The sequence below is a fragment of the Hemicordylus capensis genome, chromosome 2, assembly GCF_027244095.1.
Source record: "Hemicordylus capensis ecotype Gifberg chromosome 2, rHemCap1.1.pri, whole genome shotgun sequence".
Lineage (NCBI taxonomy): Eukaryota > Metazoa > Chordata > Lepidosauria > Squamata > Cordylidae > Hemicordylus > Hemicordylus capensis.
This window is the reverse complement of record NC_069658.1, coordinates 224,886,450-224,911,929: the sequence shown is the minus strand read 5'-3', so window position 1 is coordinate 224,911,929 and position 25,480 is coordinate 224,886,450. Positions and strand designations below refer to the sequence as shown.

Sequence of the window (25,480 nt, the reverse complement as noted above, 5' to 3'; positions counted from 1 at the left end):
CAATTGCTGCCAGTCAGCCCATATAGCCTCTTTTTTTTTTTTTTTCACCAGCTGTTTATAACATCTTCCTTCAGAAAATGGAAGTCCTGCTCAAATGAAGAGAACAGGAAGGAACATAAACTCTGGCAAAAGAAATGCAAGGAGACAATCAGGGATGCAAAGAAAGAGTTTGAGGGGCATACAGCTAGAAGTGTCAAGGGGAATAACAAAAATGTCTTTAAATATATCAGTAGCAGAAAACCTACCAGGGAGGTTTTCCAGTTGACATAATATACCTGGACTTCCAAAAAGCTCTCGACAAAGTTCCTCATGAAAGACTCTTGAGGAAACTTAGCAGTAATGGGATAAGGGGACAAGTAGATGTATGGATTGCTAACTGGTTGAAGGTCAAGAAACAGAGGGTAGGTATAAACAGAGAGGAAGTAAGGAGGGAAGTGAGAAGTGGGGTCCCCCAGGGATCTGTTCTGGGACCGGTGCTTTTTAATTTATTCATAAATGATTTAAAAGAAGGGATAAGCAGTGAGGTGGCCAAATTTGCAGATGATACCAAACTATTTAGGGTAGTGAAATCCAAAACAGATTGTGAGGAGCTCCAAGAGGATCTCTCCAAATTGGGTGAGTGGGCGACAAAATGGCATACGTGGTTCAGTGTTGGCAAGTGTAAAGTGATGCACATTGGGACAAAAAACCCCAACTTCAAGTATAGATTGATGGGATCTGAGCTGTCAGTGACTGACCAGGAGAGGGATCTTGGGGTTGTGGTGGACAGCTCATTGAAAGTGTCGACTCAGTGTGCGGGCTGTGAAAAAGGACAATTCCATGCTAGGGGTCATTAGGAAGGGGATTGATAACAGCTAATATTATGATGCCCTTATACAAAACTATGGTACGACCACACTTGGAGTATTGCATATAATTCCGGTCACCACATCTAAAAAAGGACACTGTAGAACTGGAAAAGGTGCAGAAGAGGGCAACCAAGATGATCAGGAGCCTAGAGCACCTTCCTCTTCCTTAGAGGCAAGATTACAACACCTGAGGCTTTTTAGTTTAGAAAAAAGACTGCAGAGAGACATAATAAAAGTCTATAAAGTCATGCATGGCGTGGAGAAAGTGGATAGAGAGAAATTTTTCTCCCTCTCACATAACACTAGAACCAGGGGTCATCCCATGAAATTGATTGTCATGAAATCTAGGACCAACAAACGGAAGTACTTTTTCACACAACGCATAATCAACTTGTGGAATTCTCTACCACAAGATGTGGTGACAGCCAACAACCTGGATGGCTTTAAGAGGGGTTTGGATAACTTCATGGAGGAGAGGTCTATCAACAGCTACTACTATAGGCCACCTTCAGTCTCAGAGGCAGGATGCTTCTAAGTACCAGTTACAGGGGAGTAACAGTGGGAGAGAGGGCATGCCCTCAACTCCTGCCTGTAGGCTCACAGTGGCATCTGGTGGGCCACTGTGTGAAACAGGATGGTGGACTAGATGGGCCTTGGGCCTGATCCAACAGGCCTGTTCTTATGATGTGATTTGACCCTTAGATGATGAGGGTGTGAAAGGGATTATTAAGGAGGATAAGGAGATGGCAGAGAAGCTGAATGAGTTCTTTGCATCTGTCTTCGCAGCGGAAGATACTGACCATATACCTACCAGACAGCATCCACCCAAGATTTCTGAAGGAACTCAAATGAGAAATTGCTGATCTCCTTGCAAAAATATGTAACTTATCCCAACAATCATGCTCTATACCAGAGAACTGGAGAGTAGCTAATATCATTCAAATTTTCAAAAAGGGATATGCAGGGGGATCTGGGAAACTACAGGCCAGTTAGCTTAACTTCTGTGCCAGGTACAGTGATGGAAAGCATACTTAAGGACAAAACTGTTAAACATATAGAAGAACAGACCCTGCTGAAGAAGAACCAGCATGGCTTCTGCAAGGGCAAGTCTTGCTTCACTAACCTTTTGGAATTCTTGGAGAGTGTCATCAGGCATGTGGATAAAGTATACATTTTATACTTGGGCTTCCAAAAAGATTTTGACAAAGTTCCACACCAAAGGCTTTTGAGTAAACCTAGCAGTCATGGGATAAGGGGACAGGTTCATGTGTGTACTGGTAACTGGTTGAGGGACAGGAAACAGAGGGTAGGAATAAATGGGCAGTTTTCACAATGGAGGGAAGTAAGAAGTGGAGTCCCTCAGGGATCTGTACCGGGACCAGTGCTCTTTAACTTGTTCATAAATGATCTAGAAGTTGGGGTAACCAGTGAAGTGGTCAAATCTGCAGATTACACTAAACTATTTAGGGTAGTGAAATCCAAAACAGATTGTGAGGAGCTTCAAAAGTGGAGAGAGAGGTGACTGTAGTCACCTCTTTTCCAAACTAAAAAGCCCTCACAATACTAGAACCAGGGATCATCCCCAGTGTTCTAACAGTGATTCCCAGATGTTGTTGACTACGACTCCCAGAATCCCCAGCTGCAATGGCTTTTGCTTGGGGGGTTACGGGAGTTGTAGTCCACAACATCTGGGAACCCCTGTTAGAGAGAACACTGCTCCCGGACCCATTTTAGACACTCTACTCATGGAGAGCACCTTGTGTATAATGTCTGATTCAGGCTTTAACAAGCAGAACATTTTGTTTCCTTCTCACATTTCAAGGGCCTGCTTGAAAATAAAGATCTTTATAAGGAAAACCTGTTATGAAATCCAACAGATTCTGACCCAATATTACACAATTATATATATGGTATAGACACAGTCTGAATGGCCTTGGGATGCATTAATCGCTTATTTAGTTCCATCCAGATTTAATCATCACTGGGGAAATGCCAGAATGCCCAAGCTGACTGACTGTGACAGAACTCAGACCTCCATCCTTCTGAAGTGAAAATATATCACTCCACAATGGCTAACAGGCCCGCCCTTCACCAATTCCCTAATCTTATCTGACACAGGAGATTTGCATCTCACCACCCAGAGAGGAGGAAATTAAAATACTCTTAAACTACGGACAGGTGTCAGACTCACATCTGGGCCCAGCTCACCCCCTCTGTCATGTCTTTAAAGCTAGAAGGGAAAGGCCTGGCCAGTGTTCACCATTTCCCTTCTGCAAATGGGTGTTCCAGGGAAGGAGCTGTAGAAATTAAAGCTCTCTTGGCCAAGGACCTGCCTACTGATAATCTAAGGTAAAACTCAGTGCTAGTCAGTTAGTAAATGCTTTTGTATTTTCTTTTGAATTCCTTCCTATGTGTCTTTCTTTGCATCCAGTTTCAACCTATCCCGCCCTCCCCCAATTCCTTATTCTATGTGCAACCCTTGTTTCTTAATAAAGTTTATATATTTAGAAGTGGCTTCAGTCCGATTTAACAGGTTCTGGAGGATAACTTGCAAAACTCTTCCCCATGTGCCTCCTAAGATCAGTTGCTACTGTTGAGTTGTTTTCAGAATAATATTTTGTTGTCTAGAGCTGGGTTGTGTGGAGTCTGTACAGTGCCTCCAAGACTCAAGCCAGACAGTTTTAGGTTGTTGGAGCTGTGTCTAAGCTAGGTCAGTGGATTTAGATCAGTCTTCAACTGGTGGCGTGGCAGCTTACCTTGAAGGATCAGTGCACTCCTAGATTTTGGATCAGAGCAATTTCTCTACTGAGGGTAGATTCCAGGAAAGCAACATATCCAGGTAGCACTGAATAAGACCCTTCCCCATCTGAAGTGCTGGGTGTTTTCTACACAGGGCTTTTAGCTTGAATCTCCTGCAGAATGGAGGGTGTGAATTCACATATCAGCTAGATTTACCCCCAAGGTCCTTGTGAGCTATCAGGGAGCACTTCACACACAATTCGGGTGTTTCATTGCACATTAGTGTAGCCCAATTTATATCCAGGGTAAAAAAATCCGCTTCTTGCATCAGTTTTTTGAGGCAACTTCGAACTCAGTTAAGCCTCGTGGTAAAGCCTGCTGTGTGAAAAACACCCTGAAGAGCAGTTGCCAGTCTGTGCAAATTAAATAGAGCAAAATTCGGACTCGGTAGAAGACACACAAGCTCCTCTAGCATTTCTGTCTGTCATGCTGCTGTTCGAGGAATTTTCCTTTGGAGTAGCAGGACACAGGGCTCGTCGCTCTGCTTTTGAATATTTAGAATGTTACTGGAGGAAAGGGGGAAGAAAGGAGAGGGCCCCATAACTCAGTAACAGCCCCTGCTTGATCCCTTGGAGAGCTGCTGCCAATCAGATCAGATAATACCAGCTGGGCATGTGAGAGAGCTCCAGGTTCAATCTCCAGTTAAATCAATCCAGAATTTTCACTTGAGGCACAAATGGCCAGGCTCAAACTATTATACTTCGGACACATTATGCGAAGACCCAGCTCCCTTGAGAAGTCCATAATGCTGGGGAAAGTTGAAGGAAAGAGAAGAAGAGGATGACCAGCAGCAAGGTGGATGGACTTGATTAAGAACATTTAGCTAAAAGTATCAAGGGGAATAACAAAAACTTCTTTAAATACATCAGAAGCAGGAAACCTGCCAGGGAGGCAGTTGGACCATTAGACAATGAGGGAGTGAAAGGGATTATTAAGGAGGATATGGAGGTTGCAGAGAAGCTAAACAAGTTCTTTGCGTCTGTCTTCACGGCAGAGGATACTGAGCATATACCTGTTCCTGAACCAGGTTTTTCGAGGATGGCAGCTAAAGAACTGAGTCAGATAGAAGTGACGAGAGATGATGTTCTAAACTGAAAACTAACAAATCACCAGGGCTGGATGGCATCCATCTAAGAGTCCTCAAAGAATTCAAATGTGAAATTGTTGACTAGGGATGTCCACGGAACCATGAAGGTCTGGTCCGGCACTGGGGGGAGTGTCGCTTTAAGAGTGGGGGGTAGTACTTACCCCCCGCCCGCCCGCCGCTCTTCCTCCTCCGGTGCTGGACTTTGTTAAAACATTTTTGGGGCAGCAGAGTTCCTCCCTGCCACCCCTGCCCCTGTCATTGCCGGAAGAGCTTCCCAAAGTTCCAAGGAGTAGAAGCTGGCGGCGGGTGCATGCGCCCGGTGTGCACGCGCCCATTGCTGCTGCCAGCGCATGCCGCATATGTCACAATGATGTATGCGGTGCGCGCACCACGCGCCGGGTGCATGCGCCCGCCGCCAGCTTCTACTCCTTAGAACTTTGGGAAGCTCTTCAGGCAACGAAGGGGGCAGGGGTGGCAGGGAAGAACTCTGCCACCCCAAAAATATTTTAACAAAGTCCAGCACCAGAGGGGGAAGAGCGGCGGGGATGTGTGTAAGTACTACCCCCCGCTCTTAAAGCGACACTCCCCCCTAGTGCCGGACCTCCGGACCAGCCAAATTCCGGACCAGTCCGGAGGCCTTTTGTATGGCCCGAGACTGGTCTGTGCACACCCCTATTGTTGACCTCCTTGCTAAAATATATAACTTATCCCTGCAGTCAGGTTCTGTACCAGAGGACTGGAGAGTAGCAAATGTAACACCGATTCTTAAGAAGGGATCCAGGGGTGATCCGGGAAATTACAGGCCAGTTAGCTTAACATCCGTTCCAGGCAAATTGATGGAAAGCATCCTCAAGGATAAAATTGTAAAGCACATAGAAGAACAGGCCCTGCTGGGAGTGAACCAGCATGGGTTCCGCAAAGGTAAATCTTGCTTCACTTTTGGAGTTCTTTGAGAGTGTCAACAAGTGTGTGGATCAAGGTGATCCAGTTGACATAGTATACCTGGATTTCCAAAAAGCTTTTGACAAAGTTCCTCATCAACGACTCCTGAAGAAACTTAGCCGTCATGGATAAGGGGACAAGTACATGTGTGGATTGCTAACTGGTTGAAAGACAGGAAACAGAGGGTAGGTATAAATGGAGAGTTTTCGCAATGGAGGGAAGTAAGAAGTGGGGTCCCCCAGGGATCTGTACTGGGACTGGTGCTTTTTAATTTATTCAGAAATGATCAAGAAGTAGGGGTAAGTAGCGATGTGGCCAGATTTGCAGACGATACCAAACTGTTTTGGGTAGTGAAATCCATAACTGACTGTGAAGAGCTCCAAAAGGATCTCTCCAAACTGAGTGAGTGGGTGACAAATGGCAAATGCACTTCAATGTTGGCAAGTGTAAAGTGATGCACATTGGGACGAAGAACCCCAACTTCAAGTATATGATGATGGGATCTGAGCTGTTGGTGAATGACCAGGAGAGGGATCTTGGGGTCATAGTGGACAGCTCTTTGAAAGTGTCGACTCAATGTGCGGCAGCTGTTAAAACGGCCAATTCCATGCTAGGGATCATTAGGAAGGGGATTGAAAATAAAACTGCTAATATTATCATGCCCTTATACGAAACTATGGTGCGGCCACACCTGGAGTACTGCGTACAATTCTGGTCACCACATCTAAAAAAGGACATTGTAGAACTGGAAAAGGTGCAGAAGAGGGCAACCAAGATGATCAAGGGCCTAGAGCACCTTTCTTATGAGGCTAGGCTACAACACTGAGGCTATTTAGTTTAGAAAAAAGATGACTGCAGGGAGACATGATAGAGGTCTATAAAATCATGCATGGTGTGGAGAAAGTGGATAGAGAGAAATTCTTCTCCCTCTCCCATAACATTAGAACCAGGGGTCATCCCATGAAATTGATTGCCGAGAAATCTAGGACCAACAAACCGAAGTACTTTTTCACACAACGCATAATCAACTTGTGGAATTCTCTGCCACCAGATGTGGTGACAGCCAACAACCTGGATGGCTTTAAGAGGGGTAACTTCATGGAGGAGAGGTCTATTGACGGATACTAGTTGGAGGGCTACAGGCCACCTCCAGCCTTGGGGGCGGGGTGCCTCTGGGTACCACTTGTGGGGGAATATCAGCAGGAGAGAGGGCATGCCCTCAATTTCTGCTTGTGGCTTCCAGCAGCATGTGGTGGGCCACTATGCAAAACGGGATGCTGGACTAGATGGGCCTTGGGCCTGATCCAGCAGGGCTGTTCTTATGTTCTTATGAATGCACCACTGAGAGACCTTAAAGGCCAAGTGGAAGACAGAAGCCAAGTGGAAGACAGTTCATCCTGGAGAGAATCTTTCTATGTGGTCTCTAAGAGTCGACATCGACTTGACAACACTTAATCAATCAATCAAAACATTTCAGGATTATTTCTGAAGGTCCTTGGCCGAGTAGTAGCTGCTCCCGAAAGACTCTGCTGCTGAGAGAGTCTGTTGCCACCGCCTCCGCAAGTAAAATAAAAGAGAAGCAGGTACAAAGGAGGAGGGAGCTCTAACTCCTGACCTTGTGCAGAGTGGGAGGGGGTGCTTTTTGGCTCAGAAGTGTGCCCTTTGCAGGAGGAGAGGAGAAATATGCCACCCAAAATTCGTTCACATATTGCATAGTGGGCAAGAGTGGTGTAGTCCAGCGATATCTCCAGGTTGTTTAAGAGCCCTGCGTTCAAATACCTGATGTGAAGATGGCCCCCTGAGCCAGTTTTTCCCTCTCAGCCTGGCCCACCTCACAGGGCTGTGGTGACAATAAAAAGAGGGAGAAGAAGCGCAGGCGCCACCCTGAGATCATAGCAGGAAGTGCCAATGCAGTATATGGATTGAAGAAATGGCAATTCTAGTCTACATCGGAGGCCGGAAATCGAAGGACGCATGCAGCTCCAGCATTCCCACTTATCTCTATGCTCAAACCCAATTGACCACGCCCACTGCCATAGAACTAGGAAAGGCTAGAGCGCTAACACAGTCGTGAAAGACCGCTATATTGGAGCTTTACAGGAGGAATTCATTTCCCCCCACACGGAACAAGACATTCAGGAGCTTTTCCCTTTTGCTGCCGGCTGCCTAATCAAAACGTCCATTGGTTTCTAGGCCAGCAGTTCTTATTTCCGCCCTGAGAATTAAAAAACAACAACAACGGCTTCTGCAATCTCAATTTGGAAGTTACTTAGAAGGGCCCTGGCACCGGCCTCTCTGGGATGAACTCTCTATTATCTGCTTCCGGGAGGAGGGCGTGCCGGGAAGCGTAGTCCGACTACCCGCGTGAGCCTACCACTGCGCATGCGCAACTGCTCTCTGCCGCTGGATCGCAGGTCAGGATGGCTTCAGGAAACGGAGACTTCGGGTCGGGGTCGCGGATGGACCCGGGAGCACTCATGGAGCAAGTTAAGGTGCAGATCGCCGTAGCCAACGCCCAGGAGCTGCTGCAGGTAGGTGGTGGTGGAGAAGGTCGTGTGGCAGTGGAACTTCCATGGACATGGTAGTCTATCATTCTCTAGTGGACAATTGCATACAAGGAGGCAAAACTGTTGCCCCCTGGGGGTTTCTGTTCCGGTACTGTCATGGATCTCGATCAGCACAGAAGCCACTCTGTGAAAGCACGAAGACAACAGTTCTGCCCCTCTCAATTAGCGAGCACGTGGTCGTGGAGAGGTGGGCTACTCCTATGCATGGAGGCTCCATTCTTATCTTGGCGGCGGCTGCTGCTGCTAAGATGTTTGCGGTCTATTAATGTCTCGCTAATCCTTTAGAAACTCACCAGCAAAGAGACGAGCGCATGTTATTCACAGATAGCGGAAGTCCTGTACCCTGGAGACTCCACCTTGTGCTTGCTTGGCTCCTCCCCTTCTCCTTTGCCTTCCAAAGGTCAGCAATGTGACAAACCCATCGACCCACAAGCAAGATGTAAAGGCAACAGCCCGTTCTATGACCCTTTCCTGACTTTCAAAGGTAGTCTGCCTCTGAACACGAAAGCTCCATTCTCAGTCATTGTGACTTAACAGGCAAGGTCCCCTGTAACAGGGATTCCCAGATGTTGTTGACTAAATGTAAAGTGTGCCGTCAAGTTGATTTCGACTTCTTTGGTAGAATACAGCAGGGGTTTACCATTGCCATCTCCCGCACAATATGAAATTATGTCTTTCAGCATCTTCCTATATTGCTGCTGCCCGCTATAGATGTTTCCCATAGTCTGGGAAAACATACCTGTGGGGATTCGAACCAGCAACCTTCTGCTTGTTAGTCAAGCATTACCCCGCTGCGCCACTTAAGGTGACTACAACTCCCATAATTCCTATCCAAAGACTTGCAGCTGAGGATGCTAGGTGTTGTGATCAACATCTGGGAATTCATTACATATCTTTAATTTCTGTAACTCTTTATAAGTCTTTATAAGCAGCTATTAATTGTGATAGAGCCTCCATATGGGGCGCTCTGTCACAATCAAGCCCTGTATTCAGAGCCAGTTTTCCTCTGAAAGCCAGATATAGTGGGACATGCATCCATTGTGGATCTCTGCATTTTCTGCTCCAGCCTTTTCTTCTCCTTACAGCGGATGACAGACAAATGTTTCCGGAAATGCATCGGGAAACCCGGAAGTTCCCTTGATAACTCTGAGCAGGTGAGCCCCCTGCCCCAAATAGCATCCTATGGTCAGTCCACTGCCGACATCTTTCTGAGGAGAGCTGGTCTTGTAGTAGCAAACATGACTTGTCCCCTCCCCTTAGCTAAGCAGGGTCCACCCTGGTTGCATATGAATGGGAGACTAGAAGTGTGAGCACTGGAAGAGATTCCCCTCAGGGGATGGAGCTGCTCTGGGAAGAGCAGAAGGTTCCATGTTCCTTCCCTGGCAGCATCTCCAAGATAGGACTGAGAGAGATTCCTCCTGCAACCTTGGAGAAGCCACTGCCAGTCTGTGAAGACAATACTGAGCTAGATAGACCAACGATCTGACTCAGTATATGGCAGCTTCCTATGTTCCTGAGGCATGTCTGTTCCCATCTTTCCTCTGAGTGCTGTTTTTAGCTAAATGCACCCCCTTGTTTTTACTCCATTATTCTGAGTTATGGGCTTGCTGGTGGGAGGCCTGGTGCTGATCCCCTTCCCATGCACACGCTTGCGTGTCCTGTGTGGATCTTCCTTTCTCTCTGCAGAAATGCATCGCTATGTGCATGGACCGGTACATGGACGCCTGGAACACAGTCTCGCGGGCCTACAATTCCCGACTGCAGAGAGAGAGAGCCAACATGTGATGTGTGGCAGCAGAGGGCTTCTGAACCCCAGCATGGACTTATTGGGGGAGGTTTCTAGGCTCAGGGAAGGAATTGATTCAGGCACCCACAGGAGGTGGTGCCATGGGCCGGAGGTGCACAGGGCTTGAGGCCAGGGTTGCCTGGTGGCAATTAAAATGTAACTGTGGCACGGTCTGGTTCCTCTTCTCTCCATTGTCCTGCTGGGGCGTGAGGTGCACGGACTCCTGGCGGGGCCTGATTTATTCGCTCCAGGCTGATGGAAGGAAGCTGCTGGTGGCACAGGGAGAGCCAGGTCGCAGGAGCAAGAGAGGCTGGAAGGAGCCTGTGGTTGGGCCTTCGCTGCTCAGGGGGGCTGTCTGAGCCTTGCTGGGCACCTCAGAAGCCGCCAAGAAACAATTCCTCAAACCAGGCTTCCCTCTAACAGAGATTCCCAGAAGTTGTTCACGACAACTCCCAGCACCCCCAGCTGCAATGGCCTTTGGCTGGGGATTATGGGAATTGTAGTCAGCAACATCTGGGAATCTCTGTTGGAGGAAACACTGCCTCAAACCCCCTTGGAGGCTACCAGCTGCTCTTGGGCTTTTGCTGGAGGTGGGGTGGGGGGTGGAACTGCTGTTGCTGCTGCTCCACATAATCTCTTTGTGGTGATGTCTCCTGCTGTGTGCCTTCCAGGGAGGATTTGACTTCTGCATCTCCTTGGGATAACCAAGTCTTTGCTCACTGGGGGACTGAACGCTGGCTAGGAGGACTCCCTTCTCTCCCCACGGCGTTAACCCCAGCCCTGTCACGGGAATGGCTATGTGATAAGCACCAACCCCCCAGGGCCTGCAGTAGGCTAGAAGGATGCAGTAAAACTTCAATGGCTGCTTGGCTTTGCATAACCACTGCGGCGGAGGGGCTCATCTGAGGCACCCTTCCAGAGTGTGAGTGCAGGTGTACTCCAGGGAGGAGAGCTGGTCTTGCAGCAGCAAGCATGGATTATTCCCCTTGTTAAACAGGATCTCCCTGGTTTGCATTTGGATGGGTGATTGCATGTGTGTACTCTAAGATATTCCCTTTAGGGGATGGGGCTGTAGTTCAGTGGTAGAGCATGTTTTGCATGCAGAAGGCTCCAGGTTCCCTCCCTGGCAGCATCTCCAAGTAGGGCTGGGAGAGACGCCTGCCTGAAACCCTGGAGAGCTGCTGCCAGTCAGTGCAGACAATACTGAGATAGATGGACCAGTGGTCTGACGGCAGCTTCTTATGTTCCTATGAGTGGATTTTGCTACCTGACTGGTTGGTCCTCTGTAAAAAAGAGTTCCCTCTGCTAGGCTTGGCTCGGATGCGGCTCCCTGATATAATCAGGAGCAGTCTTCCCCATAGCAGGGATCGCCAGATGTTGTTGACTACAACTCCCATAATCCCCAGACAAAGACTACTGCAGCTGTGGATGGAAGCTGTAGTCAACAACTCCTAGAAATCCTTCTTACAGGGATTAGGAGCTGGACATGTTTAGACTGGGGGAAAGATGACTAAGGGGAGAGCTGGAAGCCATCTTCAGAGATCTGGAAGCCTGTGGCATAGCCGGAGAAGCAGACTTGTTCTCTGTTGTTGCTCCTGAGGACTAGAAGCAAGGGGTTGAAATTGCAAGCAAGCAAGCAAACTCAGGCTAGACATTAGGAGGAATTTCCTGGCTGTTTGGACAATGGAACAGCCTGCCCTACGCAGTGGTGGACTCGCCTTCACCAGGGGTTTTCAAAGAGGCTGGACAGCCACCTGTCAGGGATCTTGGAGCAGTTCCCTGCTCTGAGCAGGGGTTGGACTAGAAGACCTCCAAGGCCCCTTCCGGGTCTAACCTTCTGTGATTCTACAAGTCAAGATGATGGGCATATCCCTCAGCCTCCATGTGCCACCTAGTTGCAGGTCTTGGCACCACCACAAGGAAGAGGCTTAATTCTGCTTTCTCTGGGATTCAGCTCCCAGTTCTAAGTCAGGTGAGCCTCCAGGGTGGTTGGCAAGAGAGGAACTAGATGGCCGACCGGTTGGGGAGCAGAGGGCATTCTCAGCCCTTTCTTGAAAATCGTGAGTGGGGTGCCTTTTCTTCTCAAATGAAAGCTGAAGGTAGCAGAATCGCCAGGGCTTTGCTTGCGTAGCCCACCCCACCCCACCAGACCAGCACAGAATCCTCACACAGCTTCCTGCTCCACAAAGGGGTTCCTTTAATGTGTCTGTCACTCTGGTTCCAGGAGACAACAGGGGCTCCCCTACCCCAGAAACACAGACATCTTGGTATGGGTGTGTGTGTCAGCCTAGGGTGGGGAAGGGCTACGACAGGGGCCCCAGCCTCCAGTCCTCCCCTGCAAGCCGGAAGCCCCACCAGGAGAGGCAGGCTCTGTCAAGCAAAGGAAAGCCCAAGTCTCCAGCCAGACTGGGGTGGGGGTGGGTCTTTCCTGATCCCAAATCTTCCTGGGACAATTTGAGGTGGTTGTCTGCGGCCCACCCTGACGTGCAGAGGAAATAACCAAAGCTCATGGGAGATGGGTGCGGGAAGACCTCTCCTGCCCCTCCAATTCCTGGAACCTGCTTGATGCTGGAGTGAAATGGGGGCCTCTTTATTTAAAAAATACACCACATTTTCTAAATTTGCTCCTTTGTTAAAGGCAGAGGCAGCTCCGGTTGCGTCTCCCTGGCAGTCAGGCAGGGGCCCTCCTGGGCACGCTGCCCCAGTGAGCCAGTTGTGCCAGCCCGTCTTCCTTGCCCCGCCTCTTCTCCCTGAGTGCACGGTGGGTTTACACCTTGAGGTTCTGCCCAATCCAGCTCCGCACGGCTGTGACTCTGGTGTAGACGCCAGGGAAGTAAGGCCGGGCACAGCCGTACCCCCAGCTGATGATGCCTGCCAGAAACCACCGTCCCGAAGGCTCCTTGCAGGCCAAGGGGCCACCCGCATCACCCTGTGAAGGACAAGGAAGAAGCATGGCTGAAAATGGCACTATTGGCGCTTTGGGGGACCCTCTGACCCCACCTCAGTAGAGAGGCCACTTGTGGTTCTCCAGACATTGCTGAATCACAACTCCCATCACCCCCAGCCACAGTTCGTTATGTCTTAGGGGATGGGGCTTTGGCAGAGCATCTGCCTTGCATGCAGAAGGTCCCAGCTTCAATCTCTGGCAGCACCTCCAGGTAGGGCTGGGAGAGACGCCTGCCTGGAGCCTTGGAGAGCTGCTGCCAGTCAGTGTAGAGCAAGGGTTCCCAAGCCTTTTTAACCCTTCAGCTCGGGTACCCCATAGATATTGTCTGCATGTGTGTACAAATTTAAATGTTACAGTTGTGAGACGGGCTACTCCAGTCGCTGGCTTTTAGTCTGTATGTAAGCCAGCTCATGAGTACTCCCAGTTAATATTCCATTGGAGGCCGAGGCGGGAGGGAAACGGGTGGCGGGACTTCCCTGTTTGCCGCCCGGGTGGAGGAACAGTGGCGGCGGGGCCCTTTTTGGCCGCCCACCCACCGCCTGGTAAGGAGGGCCTGTGGCAGTGGTGAGGTCTGGCTGAAAATGGCCACCCGCCGTCCAGTGAGGTAAAATGCTCAGTACGGGTGTGGGGGAGGGAGGGCAGGCAGGAGGAGGGTGGGCAAAAGAGTGGGGCAGGAGGGCAAGAGAGTGGGTCAGGAGGGAGGGGGGAACAGCCGGCCCCCAAAAGCGCACAGATGCTCTGTGTGGGTTGGCTAGTTTAAATTAATAGGACAAGTAAACCTATCCCATTAAGTTCAGTAAGACTGCTTATGAGTAACATAATCTGGATATAAGCCTGTGACTGGAGTAGCCCAGCTCATAATACATTTAAATGTGTGTGCGTGCATCCATGTGTCTGCATAAACCTGAATACATAAAAGCGCAAATTTAAGTGTAACAGTAAGGGAGACAGGCTACTCCAGTCACTGGCTCACATCCACACGGTCACTCCTAAAGCAGCCTTATTGGAATTCGGGGGACACGTGTACTTGTCCTATTAATTTCAGATACGGTACCGGATGGATAGACCAAAGGTCCGACTCGGGCATAAGGCAGCTTCCTATGTTCCCTGGCCTTTCAAGTGATGCTTAGGACTCACAGAGCAGCTGTCAACGGACCCATGTGGGAACCCGGCACAGACCATCCTGCCGCTGATCTGGATGGGGTAAAACTTCTTGCAGTCCTGCTCTCCAATGAGGTGCACGGCAGCCTTCTGGAGCTGCTTTGACATCAGACCTACATGGTGGGGGGGGGGGGAGAAGAAGGTGGTGCTTGTGAGTAGAGCAGAAGTGGTTTGCTGTGCAAAGAGCACAGTGGGAAATGTTGCAAACAGCTGAAGGAAGGGGTGCGTAGATCTGTATCTTACTCGGGAAACCTGAGTTTTCTGAGGCTGTTTTGCCTATGTCCAGATCCCTCACTTTGGGAATGGGATGTCCCTGCTAACAGGATAAAAAGGCACCTTTCAAAGTGGTGAGTCTTGTATTTAGCAGGAGTAGAGCAACTGGCCCTATCCATTCCCAGCACAGCCTCCCTCCAGTAGCTGTGGCTGGTATATATTTTGTACGTCTTTTAGACTGAGCCCTTTGGGGTCAAGGAACCATCTTCTTATGTTTTTTTCTAAGTAAACCACTTTGAGATCTTATGTATTGAAAGGGGGTGTATAAATTATTATTATTATTATTTTATTATTAATTCGATTTCTATACCGCCCTTCCAAAAATGGCTCAGGGCGGTTTACACAAAGAAATAATAAATAAATAAGATGGCTCCCTGTCCCCAAAGGGTTCACAATCTAAAAAGAAACATCAGACAGACACCAGCAACTGTCACTGGAGGTGCTGTGCTGGGGGTGGACAGGGCCAGTTACTCTCCCCCTGCTAAACAAAGAGAATCACCACGTTAAAAGGTGCCTCTTTACCCCATTAGAAGTAGTAGATGTGTGAAAGTGGTTTGTTTCAGCATGAGCTGGAGCAGAATAGGGTTTGCAGAACCTCTGTAGACTCCGCTGAGTCCAGTAGCCACAGACTTGTTGCTTCTGGACTCAGCATCTGTAAAGGTTAGTGGAGGTAGGCAATTTTGGCTCCCGAGTTGTTGTTGAACTATAACTCCCATCATTCCCAACCTGTTGTGGCTGGGGATGATGGGAGTGGGAGTTCAGCAACTGCCGGACAGCCAACGTTGCCTACCGTTGGACCCGTAGGTGTGAGGGCAGCCATTACCTCCCTCCTTGGTAGATCCCCAGCCAGTGATGAAGCACTGCGCTCCTTCGCTGAAGAGGTGGGAGTTGTCCGGGAGGCAGATGGGCTTGACGGTGCCCGTGTAGCGCAGGGGCGAGGCGAGTTCCAGAAGGGCCACATCGTAGTCCAGTGTATAGACGTTGTAGAAGGGGTGCTTGTGGATCTGGAAGATCCTCTCCACTCGCCCGTCCAAGCCACTCAGGAAGGGCGTGCCCAGAATGGCCACCCACATCTTGGGGTCGCTGTAACTGGAGGAAAGTGTCAGGTTCAGAGCTGGAGCTGGTTCGGCCCGATGCGAGTTGCCTAGAGGGAGGGGGGGACTTGGAGGACTCAGCTGGACAGAGCTTCCCTCTTGCCTGCCAACCAGCCTCACCTGGATTCTCAAGCCCAAACGCTAGGATGTTCCTGGAGACTGCCCACTTGTGGCTCTCCCACTCCAGGCTCTCCATTGCTTTAGACAAAATATTCTTTAGAGCAAAGTAGTCAGCTGGACCAAAACAACAAGCCTCTGCCTTTGACCTGAAGCCTGAAAATGGCCACGGAGTGTCCATGGCTGCAGAGGGGAGTTTAGCAGAAGGTACAGCCACCTAATGGCACAGCGGGGAAATGCCTGACTAACAAGCAGAAGGTGGCCGGTTCGAATCCCCGCTGCTGAAACATCTATATCGGGCAGCAGTGATATAGGAAGATGCTGAAAGGCATCGTCTCAGACTGCGCAGGAGGAGGCAATGGGAAACCCCTTCTCTATTCTACCAAATAAAACTACAGGACTCTTTGGGCGCCAGGAGTCGAAATCGACTTGACGGCATGCTTTACAGAGAGGAAAGTGGAGGCATCAGGGAGAGTGGCTAAGTTGAGTGATCACAGGGCAGCTTGCGGGTGGGGAAGGAGGCTCCAAGGAACATTCAGTCACTCAGAGGGCATGCCTGAAGCAGTTTGGGGTGGGCTCCGTCTTCCTCAAGGTGCCTGCCCATGCTTCCCTCAGAGGACAATCCAGGATCGGGTGTGTGGGTGAGAGCTCTGGCCTGGGAGTGGCCTTCTCCTTTACATGGAGCAGAGGTGCCCCCCCATCCAATCACACCCAACTCACATGTCAAAGCAGTGGGCAGCTGAGAGCAGCCACCGGTCAGCAATGACGACGGCCCCACACTTGTGTTCCTTCCGCCGCAGCCACAGACTCGCCTGCCACGGCCACTCCCCACGGGCAGCTCCACTGCCCCCCACGATCTTACTGAAGGCTGTAATTGGCGTCATGCCACAATCTGCAAGGAGAGCAGGATGAAAGCAGCAGGAGGATGGGAGAGGAGAGCTGGTCTTGTGGTAGCAAGCATGACTTGTCCCCTTAGCTAAGCAGGGTCCACCCTGGTTGCATAGGAATGGGAGCCTTGATGTGTGAGCACTGTGAGATATTCCCCTCAGGGGATGGAGCCGCTGCTCTGGGAAGAGCATCTAGATTCCAAGTTCCCTCCCTGGCAGCATCCCCAAGATAGGGCTGAGAGAGACTCCTGTCTGCAACCTTGGAGAAGCCGCTGCCAGTCTGTGTAGACAATACTGAGCTAGATGGACCAATGGTCTGACTCAGTATGTGGAAGCTTCCTATGTTCCTAACCTGTCTACTCTCAGGAGCTGGAGTTCTCTTGGAACTGTGTAACTTAAGGTTCCAGCTCTGCATTTACGTTCTGTAGCTGGTCACCCTTGCAAGTCCCATCTGTTTATGGAAATCCCATCCCTCCAAATGAACGGAAGGGATGGTCTTGAGGCCATGAGCATGAATTATTCCAAGAATTAGGCCCTTTGCTAAGCAAAGTCTGCTTTGGTGTGCATTTGGATGGGTGACTTCATGTGAGTTTTGTCTGCTGTCAGATACTCCCCTTAGGGCAGGAATAGGCAATTGTTTTATAGCTGCTTCCCTCATAAACACAACGTAATCTTATGCAGATTTAACTATATGGGTTTATTCAGAAACAACTTCATTTTCTCTTCCCCTCCCTTTCCCTTTCCGACTCTACCCCCCACAAGATCTACACTATCCTCCTTGGGACAAACTTCTCATCAACCACAAAACATAAAAGATTACTAGAAAGACTGCAACAGCAGCCTTGACTCTCCAGCTGTTGTTGAACTACAACTCCTGTCATCTCCAACCACAATAATTTGTGGCTAGGGGAAGGGGCTGTAGCTCAATGGAAGAGCATCTGAGGTCCCAGGCTCACTCCCTGGCAGCATCTCCTGGTAAGGCTGGGAGAGTCTCGTGCCTAAAACCTTGAAAAACTGCTTCCAATCAGTACCCAGGCCTGCTCAACATAGGCCCCCCCCAGCTGTTTTTGGACTACAATTCCCATAATTCCCAATGGCCAATAGCCAGGGATTTTGGGAGTTGTAGGCCAACATCTGCAGGAAGGCCTAAGTTGAGCAGCCCTGGTATAGACCAGGGATTCTCAACGTTGGGTCCCCAGATGTTATTGGATTTCAACTCCCATAATCCCCAGCTCCAGTGGCCTTTGGTTGGGGAGTATGGGAGTTGAAGTCAAAAAGCATCTGGGGACCCAAATTTGAGAATCCCTGGTATAGACAATACTGAGCTAGATGGACCAAGGGTCTGGCTCGGTATAAGGCGGCAGCTTCCTATGTGCCTATTACTCTTTGGGGCAGATGTCTTGCTCACAGTCACAACATCTGGATTGAGACTCTAATTAACGGCGGTAGTTTTAATACAAGTGGAGCCCTGCTGGGTCTGTGCAGGCCAGCATCCCTGTTTCTAACAACGGAAGCCTCCAGATGCCTCCAGGGAACCCAACAGGGGTTGGGGGGAGATGGCAGGAGGGCCGCAACAGCTCTCTGACCTCCCAGGATTAACAGCCACTGAGAATCCTGCCCTCCACCACACAAGTGTCGTAATGCTCTGAAAAGGCAATTTACGCCAGTGGAGAGAGATACTTGCATTGCAGGTCTGAAGGAATGACTCCTTCCCTTTATATTTTGTAAATTATTTTCTTGGTATTGGTTTGTTCTATGTTCCTTCCGGTTCTGGAAAGCTCTGCAGGGGTTAAAAGGTTGCAGCCTCTGATTGACAGCTAAGGCTGAGGTAAAAAGTTGTGCTGCTGATGGGTTTTGGAGGGACTGTATCTATGTGCTCTGACTGGTTGTCTCCGGGCAGAGACCAGGTGTGTAGGGAGCCGCTGGCAGCATGGGTGCAATCTGCCGCCAGCAGCCCCTAGTAGGGATGGGCACGAACTTGTTCGGAGGCCCTTTTATGGGCCTTTGAACAGGTTCAAACAACTGGCGGTTGGGCCGGTTCGAAGGCAGGGGGGATACCTTTAAGGGCATTGTGGGCGGGCAGTACTTCCGGTCCAGCAAGGGAACGGGGAAGCAGGGAGGTCCTCTGCCGCCCCACCGGACCGTTTGAAAATGCAGCGCCGGCAAGGGAAACAAGTCCGGAGGAGTAAGAGCACCCTCCCCCTGCCCTTAAAGGTATCCACCCCCCATCTTTGAACTGGCCCCTGCTGATTCCGTGCACATCCCTAGCCCCTAGGTGCCCTTGCGACGCCCCTGCGTCTGACCTCAGATGCAGGGGGCATGGCCATATGCAGGAATGGGGCCCCACATGGCCCCATCCGCAAGGCGCCTCAACCAGCGCTGGGTATCCAACCTAAACAAAAACAAAGGCACTCACGGAAATGAAACCCAGCAAAAAAGAGGGAAGACAAAACCCCAACCCTGACTGAGATGAAAATATATAAAAATCACATGTAGCACACAAAGAATTGAAAATATATTTTTAACAAGGGAAAATATGTATTAATATACAGCAGGCCAATAATGAGGTCGTATCTTATTTCTTACACCGATAAGAAAATAAATAATTGAACCAAACAGAACAATTCAAAATGCAGCACAAGTGATAACATATACAACAATAATCAAAAGCATCTGGAGGAGATATTACTCAACAGGGCAAAAATGGGGCTGCTGAATAAAGTAGGCCGGGCTCTCTCAACTGGCCGACAAACACGGCTCAAACCAATGAACATGAAAAAGGCATCCAAAACATGACTGCCAGAAAATATTGTGGATATTGTAGTTTCAATGCTGTCCGTGCAGGAGTAAAAGTTGAAAGATACACAGATAAGTCCAGCCGAGTGTGGGTGTGGCCTCAGTGGAATGTGGGTCACCTCAATCCCAGACTGAGCCCCCCAGGTGCCCTTGTGGATGAATCCAGACATTCCCCTGCATTGTCGGCCAGTTGAGAGAGCCCGGCCTACTTTATTCAGCAGCCCCATTTTTGCCCTGTTGAGTAATATCTCCTCCAGATGCTTTTGATTATTGTTGTATATGCTATCACTTGTGCTGCATTTTGAATTGTTCTGTTTGGTTCAATTATTTATTTTCTTATCGGTGTAAGAAATAAGATACGACTTCATTATTGGTCTGCTACTGTAGATTAATACAAATTTTCCCTTGTTAAAAATATTTTTTCAATTCTTTGTTTGCTACATGTGATTTTTTATATATTTTCATCTCCGTCACGGTTGGGTTTTTTCCTCCCCTCTTTTTTGCTGGGTTTCCAACCTGGCTGGGAACACCTTTCCCTCTCTTGAAAGGCAGAGAGATGCATTCCCAGCCAGGCTAGGAACCCAGCACTGGCTCAAGCGCCCTGAGAACGGGGCCGTGCGGCCCCATTTCCGCATATGGCCACGGCCCCTGCGTCAGATATCAGACGCAGGTGGGCATGGATCGGTTGGATGGGGCGGCTCCACAGAGAGTGGTGGCTGGGTTCTTTGGACCCCTCTGCACAATGGTGGCTACAACCCTGGCAGCGACAGAAGATTCTGGTTGCCTGTAGGGATGTGCTCGTGACGTGATTCAGCGTCTGCATTGCAACACAATCCCTTTAAAACCAAGGGCTGCCACGGTTTTATTCAATTCTCCCAGCTGCCCCTTTAACATGGAAAAGAGCAGCTTCAAAGCTGCCAGCGTTGCACAGGGGCAGCTGGGAGATGCCCAGTGAGTGGAGGACCAGGATGTATGGAGTCCTCGGTTTTAAAGGGATTGTGCTACGATTTGGATGCCGAATCGGGTTTCGAGCACATCCCTAGTTGCCTGAGGTAACAATCACCCTGATTGGGTTGTGTATACTTTTTTTTTTTGCGGGGGGGGGGGAGAACTGAATAAAAAGAAAGGGTTGGAGAGAAGGAGCAGCGGACTGCTGTGTGAACCAAAAGGCTGGAGGGTTGGTAGATTAACTAAGTAGGAAGCACTGAAGCTGCTGCTGGGAAATTAGCAGTGAGGGAGCTGGAGGCTAGCAAGCTTCTTTTATAGTTTTGAATTGTACTCTTGCCTAACTGAATTTTCCTTTGGTTGGTCCTCTACTGTGTGTGTTTTTTTAAATTTTTGAAGGCTTTATTGCAGTAAACCTATTCTTGTTTTTCCACTATTTTACCATTGTCTCTGTCTGCTGTTTTGTTCCCACCTCAGTCCCCACACTACTGAGTTCTTGTTAGTTTTGAGAGAGAGATTTCAGTGACTGGGAGTGGAACCAGTCAAAAAAGCTAAAACTCCTAAACTGGTGGCTGTGGGTGTTTAGACTGAGGGCCAATGAGGTCAAGCCCTCATAGAAGGGTAGAGTGTCAGGTGGCAAAATACAGTCTATGTGAGGGGCGGAGCCACCATAGCACAAATGGGTTCAAAGAACCCGGGCCGCCGTGCTCAGGGGCCACGCCTCGCGCCCCAACCATGCCCCTGCATCTGACACCTGACACAGGGGGTGTGGCTAGAGGGCTGCTGGCGGCGGGTTGAACCTGGGCCACTGCTGGCCTCCCTACACACCTGGGTGGGACAGATTCAGCAGGGCCAGGATTAAATCTGGGGTGCGGGATACGGAGCATGTAGGGCGTGGGGCTGTAGAACCAGAGGATGCATGGAGCCAGTGGCGGCGGCGGGGCAGAGTAGTGGTGGTGGTGCTTACTGCAGTTCCATTCGTCTCGCCCATTGCTGCAGTCCACGACGCCGTCACATTCTGGGTTCGACTTGGCAATGCAGACTTTGCTGGAGCATTTGAAGGTGGATGAGGTACAGGGCACTGCTGCGGAAGTGATTGAAAGCAGGTTATTTTATTGTTTTATTTTTATTTTATTGTTAAATTTATACCCCGCCTTTCATTAAGAAAATCCCAAAGCGGCTAATCCCAAGGTTAGAGGGGGCAGAAGATGGAGGAGTGTGTTCCTCCATTTGGGGTTGAGGCTTAGTTGGGTCAGGAACAGTTCTGGTGATGGGTTGATGCGGGGGCGACACTGCCCCTTTTCCTGCTGGTGTTGGGCTGAGCTGCAAGGTAGGAGGTGGAGTGGAGCCCAAGCAGGCTGTCTGGAAAAGAAGACAGGCTTTCTCCCCCATAAGCTCACTGGTTCCTCAGGAGGATTGTTCAGCAATGCAGGCTGGAACAATCTTCTCTGCAAGGAACTATTGGGGGTGGATGCTGCACACAAGGAGGTCTGCATTGCCCAGTTCCAGAGGGGGAGCCTCTCTATTCTAGCAAGACCAACTGAGAGTCCTGTGGCACCTTATACATAATTGTGCTGGGAAGCTTAGTGTGGAACAAAGCCCACCAGGTCAGATGCTCAAAGGGCGATCCTCAGCCAACAGATGTATACCATCACACACACACACACACACACACACACACACACACACACACACACACACACACACACACACTCTCTTAACACAGGTGGCAAGAAAGGAGAAGTCAATGGTGAGGCCAGTGTACAGCGGCTGATATTTCTGTGCAAAGCTCAAAAGGGAATGTGGAGGAACATCACACAGAAATGTGGGATCTGCTAAGTGAGGACCACCAGGAAAAGGGCAACTCTCGAGTTGTTCTACTCTCTGACACCTTAGAGAGCCATGACTGCTGGACAGAGGGGAGGTAGTCCTGGGCTGGAAGGACGGACCAGTGGTCTGACTCATGCTGGACTCCTCCTGCATCTGACAAGGAGGACTTCAGCCCAGGAGTGCTTCTGCTTCTTCAGCCCAGGAGTGATTACCAATAAAGCTGCTAATCTTTCAGATCAGACACTGTGTTTGGATCATCCACCTGGTGGAGTGAGGGCCCGTGATCCTCCTTGAGAGCAGGAGGCTGGAGTATCTGGCTTCCGCCTTTATCCTTCTCTGAAAACGGGGTGACCCCCACTGGGGAAGGAGAAGACCCTGACCACACACCTTGCCCCAATACACACACGCACTCAGACTGGCACGCGGTGACAAGGCTTTGTTTGTATACCCCACTCCCCCCTAGTACCTGGTAACTGGGTGGCCTTTGAGGTGCTGGTGGCCGGCGGCCTGCGGGTGGTGCTGGACCTGCTGCTGCTGCTGCTGCTGGGCTCTGGCTGGGTGGCTCTTTGGCTGGTGAAGGGTGGACTGGAGATGGTGGGGGGGGGTAGTGGTGGTGGAGGCAGATGTGCTGGCCGTGGTTGCTGTGGTGGAAACTGGCGTGGTGCCGAGGCGAGGCAAGATGGTGTCCAGGATCCAGTCTTTGAACTTGGTGACCCGAGCATACACACCCGGTTTCTTGGCCTGCGCACAGCCGACCCCCCAGCTCACAAGCCCTGCCAAGTAGAAGACACCTGGAGTCTCCTCGCAGGCCAGGGGTCCCCCGGAGTCTCCCTGGAGAGAAGGAAGCCACCATGTCAACACAGGGACTGGCCAGGGCCTCTCTGCAAGGTGTTGGGTCATGGGTTGCCTCCAGTCCGATGGCCTCTCACACCCCAGTATTTAGATGAGCCTTCAGCTATGTCAGGAAAATGCCGTGTGCCAGGCTCCCCTCTAGAGAGCACACACCTCTGTGTGGATTTGTGTTCACCAGTCATGACACAAAACCACAATTTTAAGTGTTACAGAGAGGGAGGGAGGCGACTCCAGTCACAGGCTCGCATCCACACTAAGTTACTCCTAAGCCATCTTATTGAAGTTATTAATTTCAGTGGGTGTGCTGGTTTTCTGAAGCCTGCCAGTCAGATGATCCTCAGATGCGCAACGAATAGCCTGGCTGCAGTGTGGATGGAGAGGCAGGAGGGCTCTGAGCACCCCCTGGGAGCCCTTCTAATACTCCCTGTGGCAAACTCCTGCCTTAGGGCGTCCTGCAGGAATCATAGCTGCTGCTCACCCTTCTTTCAAGCAGAGCCTTCCTGAAAGCAACAGAATGATTTTTGTGTGCAGTTCTGGACATCTAAAATTGGAAACGAGCAGCCTTAATGATCAGGAGGCTGGAGCACATACAGACATTGGATGCTGCCTTATACCAACTCAGACCATCAGTCCAAATAGCTCACTATTGACTACATCAGGAGTTCCCAAACTCTAGTACTCCAGATGTTGCTATAAATTGTCACTGGGAATGATGGGAATTGTAGTTCAGCAACATCTGGAGTACCACAGGTTGGGAACCCCAATCTTCATGACTGGCAGCAGCTCTCCAAGGTATCAGGCAGGGGTCTATCCTAGCCCTACCTGGAGATGCTGCCAGGGAGTGAGCCGGGGACACAGGAACATAGGAAGCTTACATATACTGAGTCAGACCACTGGTCCATCTAGCTCAGTATTGTCTACACAGACTGGCAGCAGTTTCTCCAAGGTTGCACACAGAAATCTCTTTCAGCCCTATCTTGGAGGAGCCAGGGAGGGAACTTGAAACCTTCTGCTCTTCCTAGAGTGGTGGCTCCACCCCCTGAGGGGGATATCTTACAGGGCTCACACTTCTAGTCTCCCATTCATATGCAACCAGGATAAACCCTGCTTAGCTAATGGGACAAGTCATGCTTGCTACCACAAGACCAGCTCTCCTCTCCTCTCCTCTCCTCTCCTCTCTGCATACAAGCAAGCAGATGCTCTACTGAGCTACAGCCCCATCCCTACAAGGAAAGGAGCATACACTGGAGGCATTTGCGTTTCAACAGAAGAAAAGGTGCAGGTTGTGAGTTTGCTTCTTACCTGACAAGAGTCCACTTTCCCCTCCAGGAACCCGGCACAAATCATCTGCTCCGTGAGCGAGAAGTTGTAGAGGACATTGCAAGTTTTCTGGTCAATGATGCCAACCGAAGCTCTCTGGAGGTGTTCTGGCTTGGAGACTGCAGGTCACACAGAGATAGAGTGAAATGCACATGCCTGCCAGGGAAGTAGAGGAATGCATGCCTCCCACCACACCTATTTGCAAAGAATGAGAGCTTTTGGGTCGATTGGAGCATTCATGATTCTTTGGTAGGTTCTGCCTGCCAAGAACAACTAAGATTTCAACCCTCATCACAACCATTCACCAAAGAGAGGCCAGGATGCTGTTTGATGCATCTGACCAAATGGGCTTTAGGAGTCCACTTCAAACGTGCCATGAGAAACCTGTTAGCCTTTCAGGTGCTGCAAGGCTCTTTCTATTTTATTTTTTTGCTTTCCCCAGATTTCTCCACAACATTACACAGTCCCCTTGTGCATATTCCTATTAGAGCTGAAAAGACATCCTGCACAAATGTGGATCAATATTCAAACTCTGAACATGGATATGCTGCAGAAGGGTGGGGGGGAAGGAGGGTGAAGACCTTCCTCCTTTGCTCCTGACTGGTAAGCTTGTTCCATTAATTTCAGTGGGAGTACTCATGAGCAGCTTAGACTGGATGTAAGCCAGTGGAGTAGCCTGTCTCATAACTGTAACATTTAAATCTGGGTGTGCATGTGCACGCACACACACACGCACACGCACACACACACACACACACACACACACACACACACACAATCTCTATGAGTACCTGAGCTGAAAGTTTGCAACAGAAGGGGCGCACTTGTTTAAAAAAAGGTTGGGACCCCCGGATTAATAAATAAAAAAGACATTTAGTCAACTAAGAGACAGAAGTTTGGGGCAGCATACCAATCTGATAGACAAATAAATAAATAATAACGAAAAATGTTCACTCAGGCTTTTAAATGTTCACCCATGCCTTTAATTAGACTTATAGTTTTTAACATTGTGTTAAAATTTAAAATTTAAACATTTTAATTCTGTTTTAATTTGCATTTTATTTTGAACCACCCAGAGATGTAGGTTTTAGGTGGTATACAAGTGTGATAGACTGATAGATTGAAAAAGGTGTCCCCAATTCACTAGGAAGCAGATGTTGTTAAAAACAAAAATTATTTTTTAACACGAGTCCTTTTAAAAACTGCAGGTGGCCCACGCGGGAGAGGCA

The 25,480-nt window shown here is 49.7% G+C and overlaps 2 protein-coding genes and 1 long non-coding RNA gene across 3 annotated transcripts in view; 2 read left to right on the top strand and 1 right to left on the bottom strand.

The window, feature by feature from the left end:
* Nucleotides 1–8,011: 8,011 nt before the first annotated feature.
* On the top strand, nt 8,012–10,194 carry TIMM13 (translocase of inner mitochondrial membrane 13). The gene is made up of 3 exons (XM_053297977.1): nt 8,012–8,207; nt 9,329–9,397; nt 9,930–10,194. Exons 1-3 carry the CDS (start codon nt 8,097–8,099, stop codon nt 10,026–10,028), a joined length of 279 nt encoding a protein of 92 aa, XP_053153952.1. The 5' UTR covers nt 8,012–8,096; the 3' UTR covers nt 10,029–10,194.
* Nucleotides 10,195–12,549: 2,355 nt separating this feature from the next.
* Nucleotides 12,550–25,480, bottom strand: part of TMPRSS9 (transmembrane serine protease 9) — a 60,870-nt gene continuing 47,939 nt past the window's right edge. Inside the window, 8 exon segments of the mRNA XM_053302981.1 lie at nt 12,550–12,958; nt 14,114–14,250; nt 15,234–15,499; nt 16,342–16,513; nt 21,217–21,333; nt 22,546–22,688; nt 22,690–22,910; nt 24,234–24,370. Coding sequence (XP_053158956.1) covers nt 12,797–12,958; nt 14,114–14,250; nt 15,234–15,499; nt 16,342–16,513; nt 21,217–21,333; nt 22,546–22,688; nt 22,690–22,910; nt 24,234–24,370 — 1,355 coding nt within the window. The 3' untranslated portion in view covers nt 12,550–12,796.
* LOC128347823 (uncharacterized) lies at nt 18,437–25,296 on the top strand. The gene is made up of 3 exons (XR_008317751.1): nt 18,437–18,722; nt 21,249–21,355; nt 24,261–25,296. It is a non-coding gene; the product is annotated as an uncharacterized LOC128347823 (long non-coding RNA).

What these genes read in the sequence shown, in the direction of transcription:
- TIMM13 (XM_053297977.1), top strand. Translation starts at nt 8,097, where the DNA reads ATGGCTTCAGGAAACGGAGACTTCGGGTCGGGGTCGCGGATGGACCCG. An exon ending in ACGCCCAGGAGCTGCTGCAG is followed by an intron (nt 8,208 to 9,328) that starts GTAGGTGGTGGT and finishes TTCTCCTTACAG; the next exon opens with CGGATGACAGACAAATGTTT. An exon ending in CCCTTGATAACTCTGAGCAG is followed by an intron (nt 9,398 to 9,929) that starts GTGAGCCCCCTG and finishes TTCTCTCTGCAG; the next exon opens with AAATGCATCGCTATGTGCAT.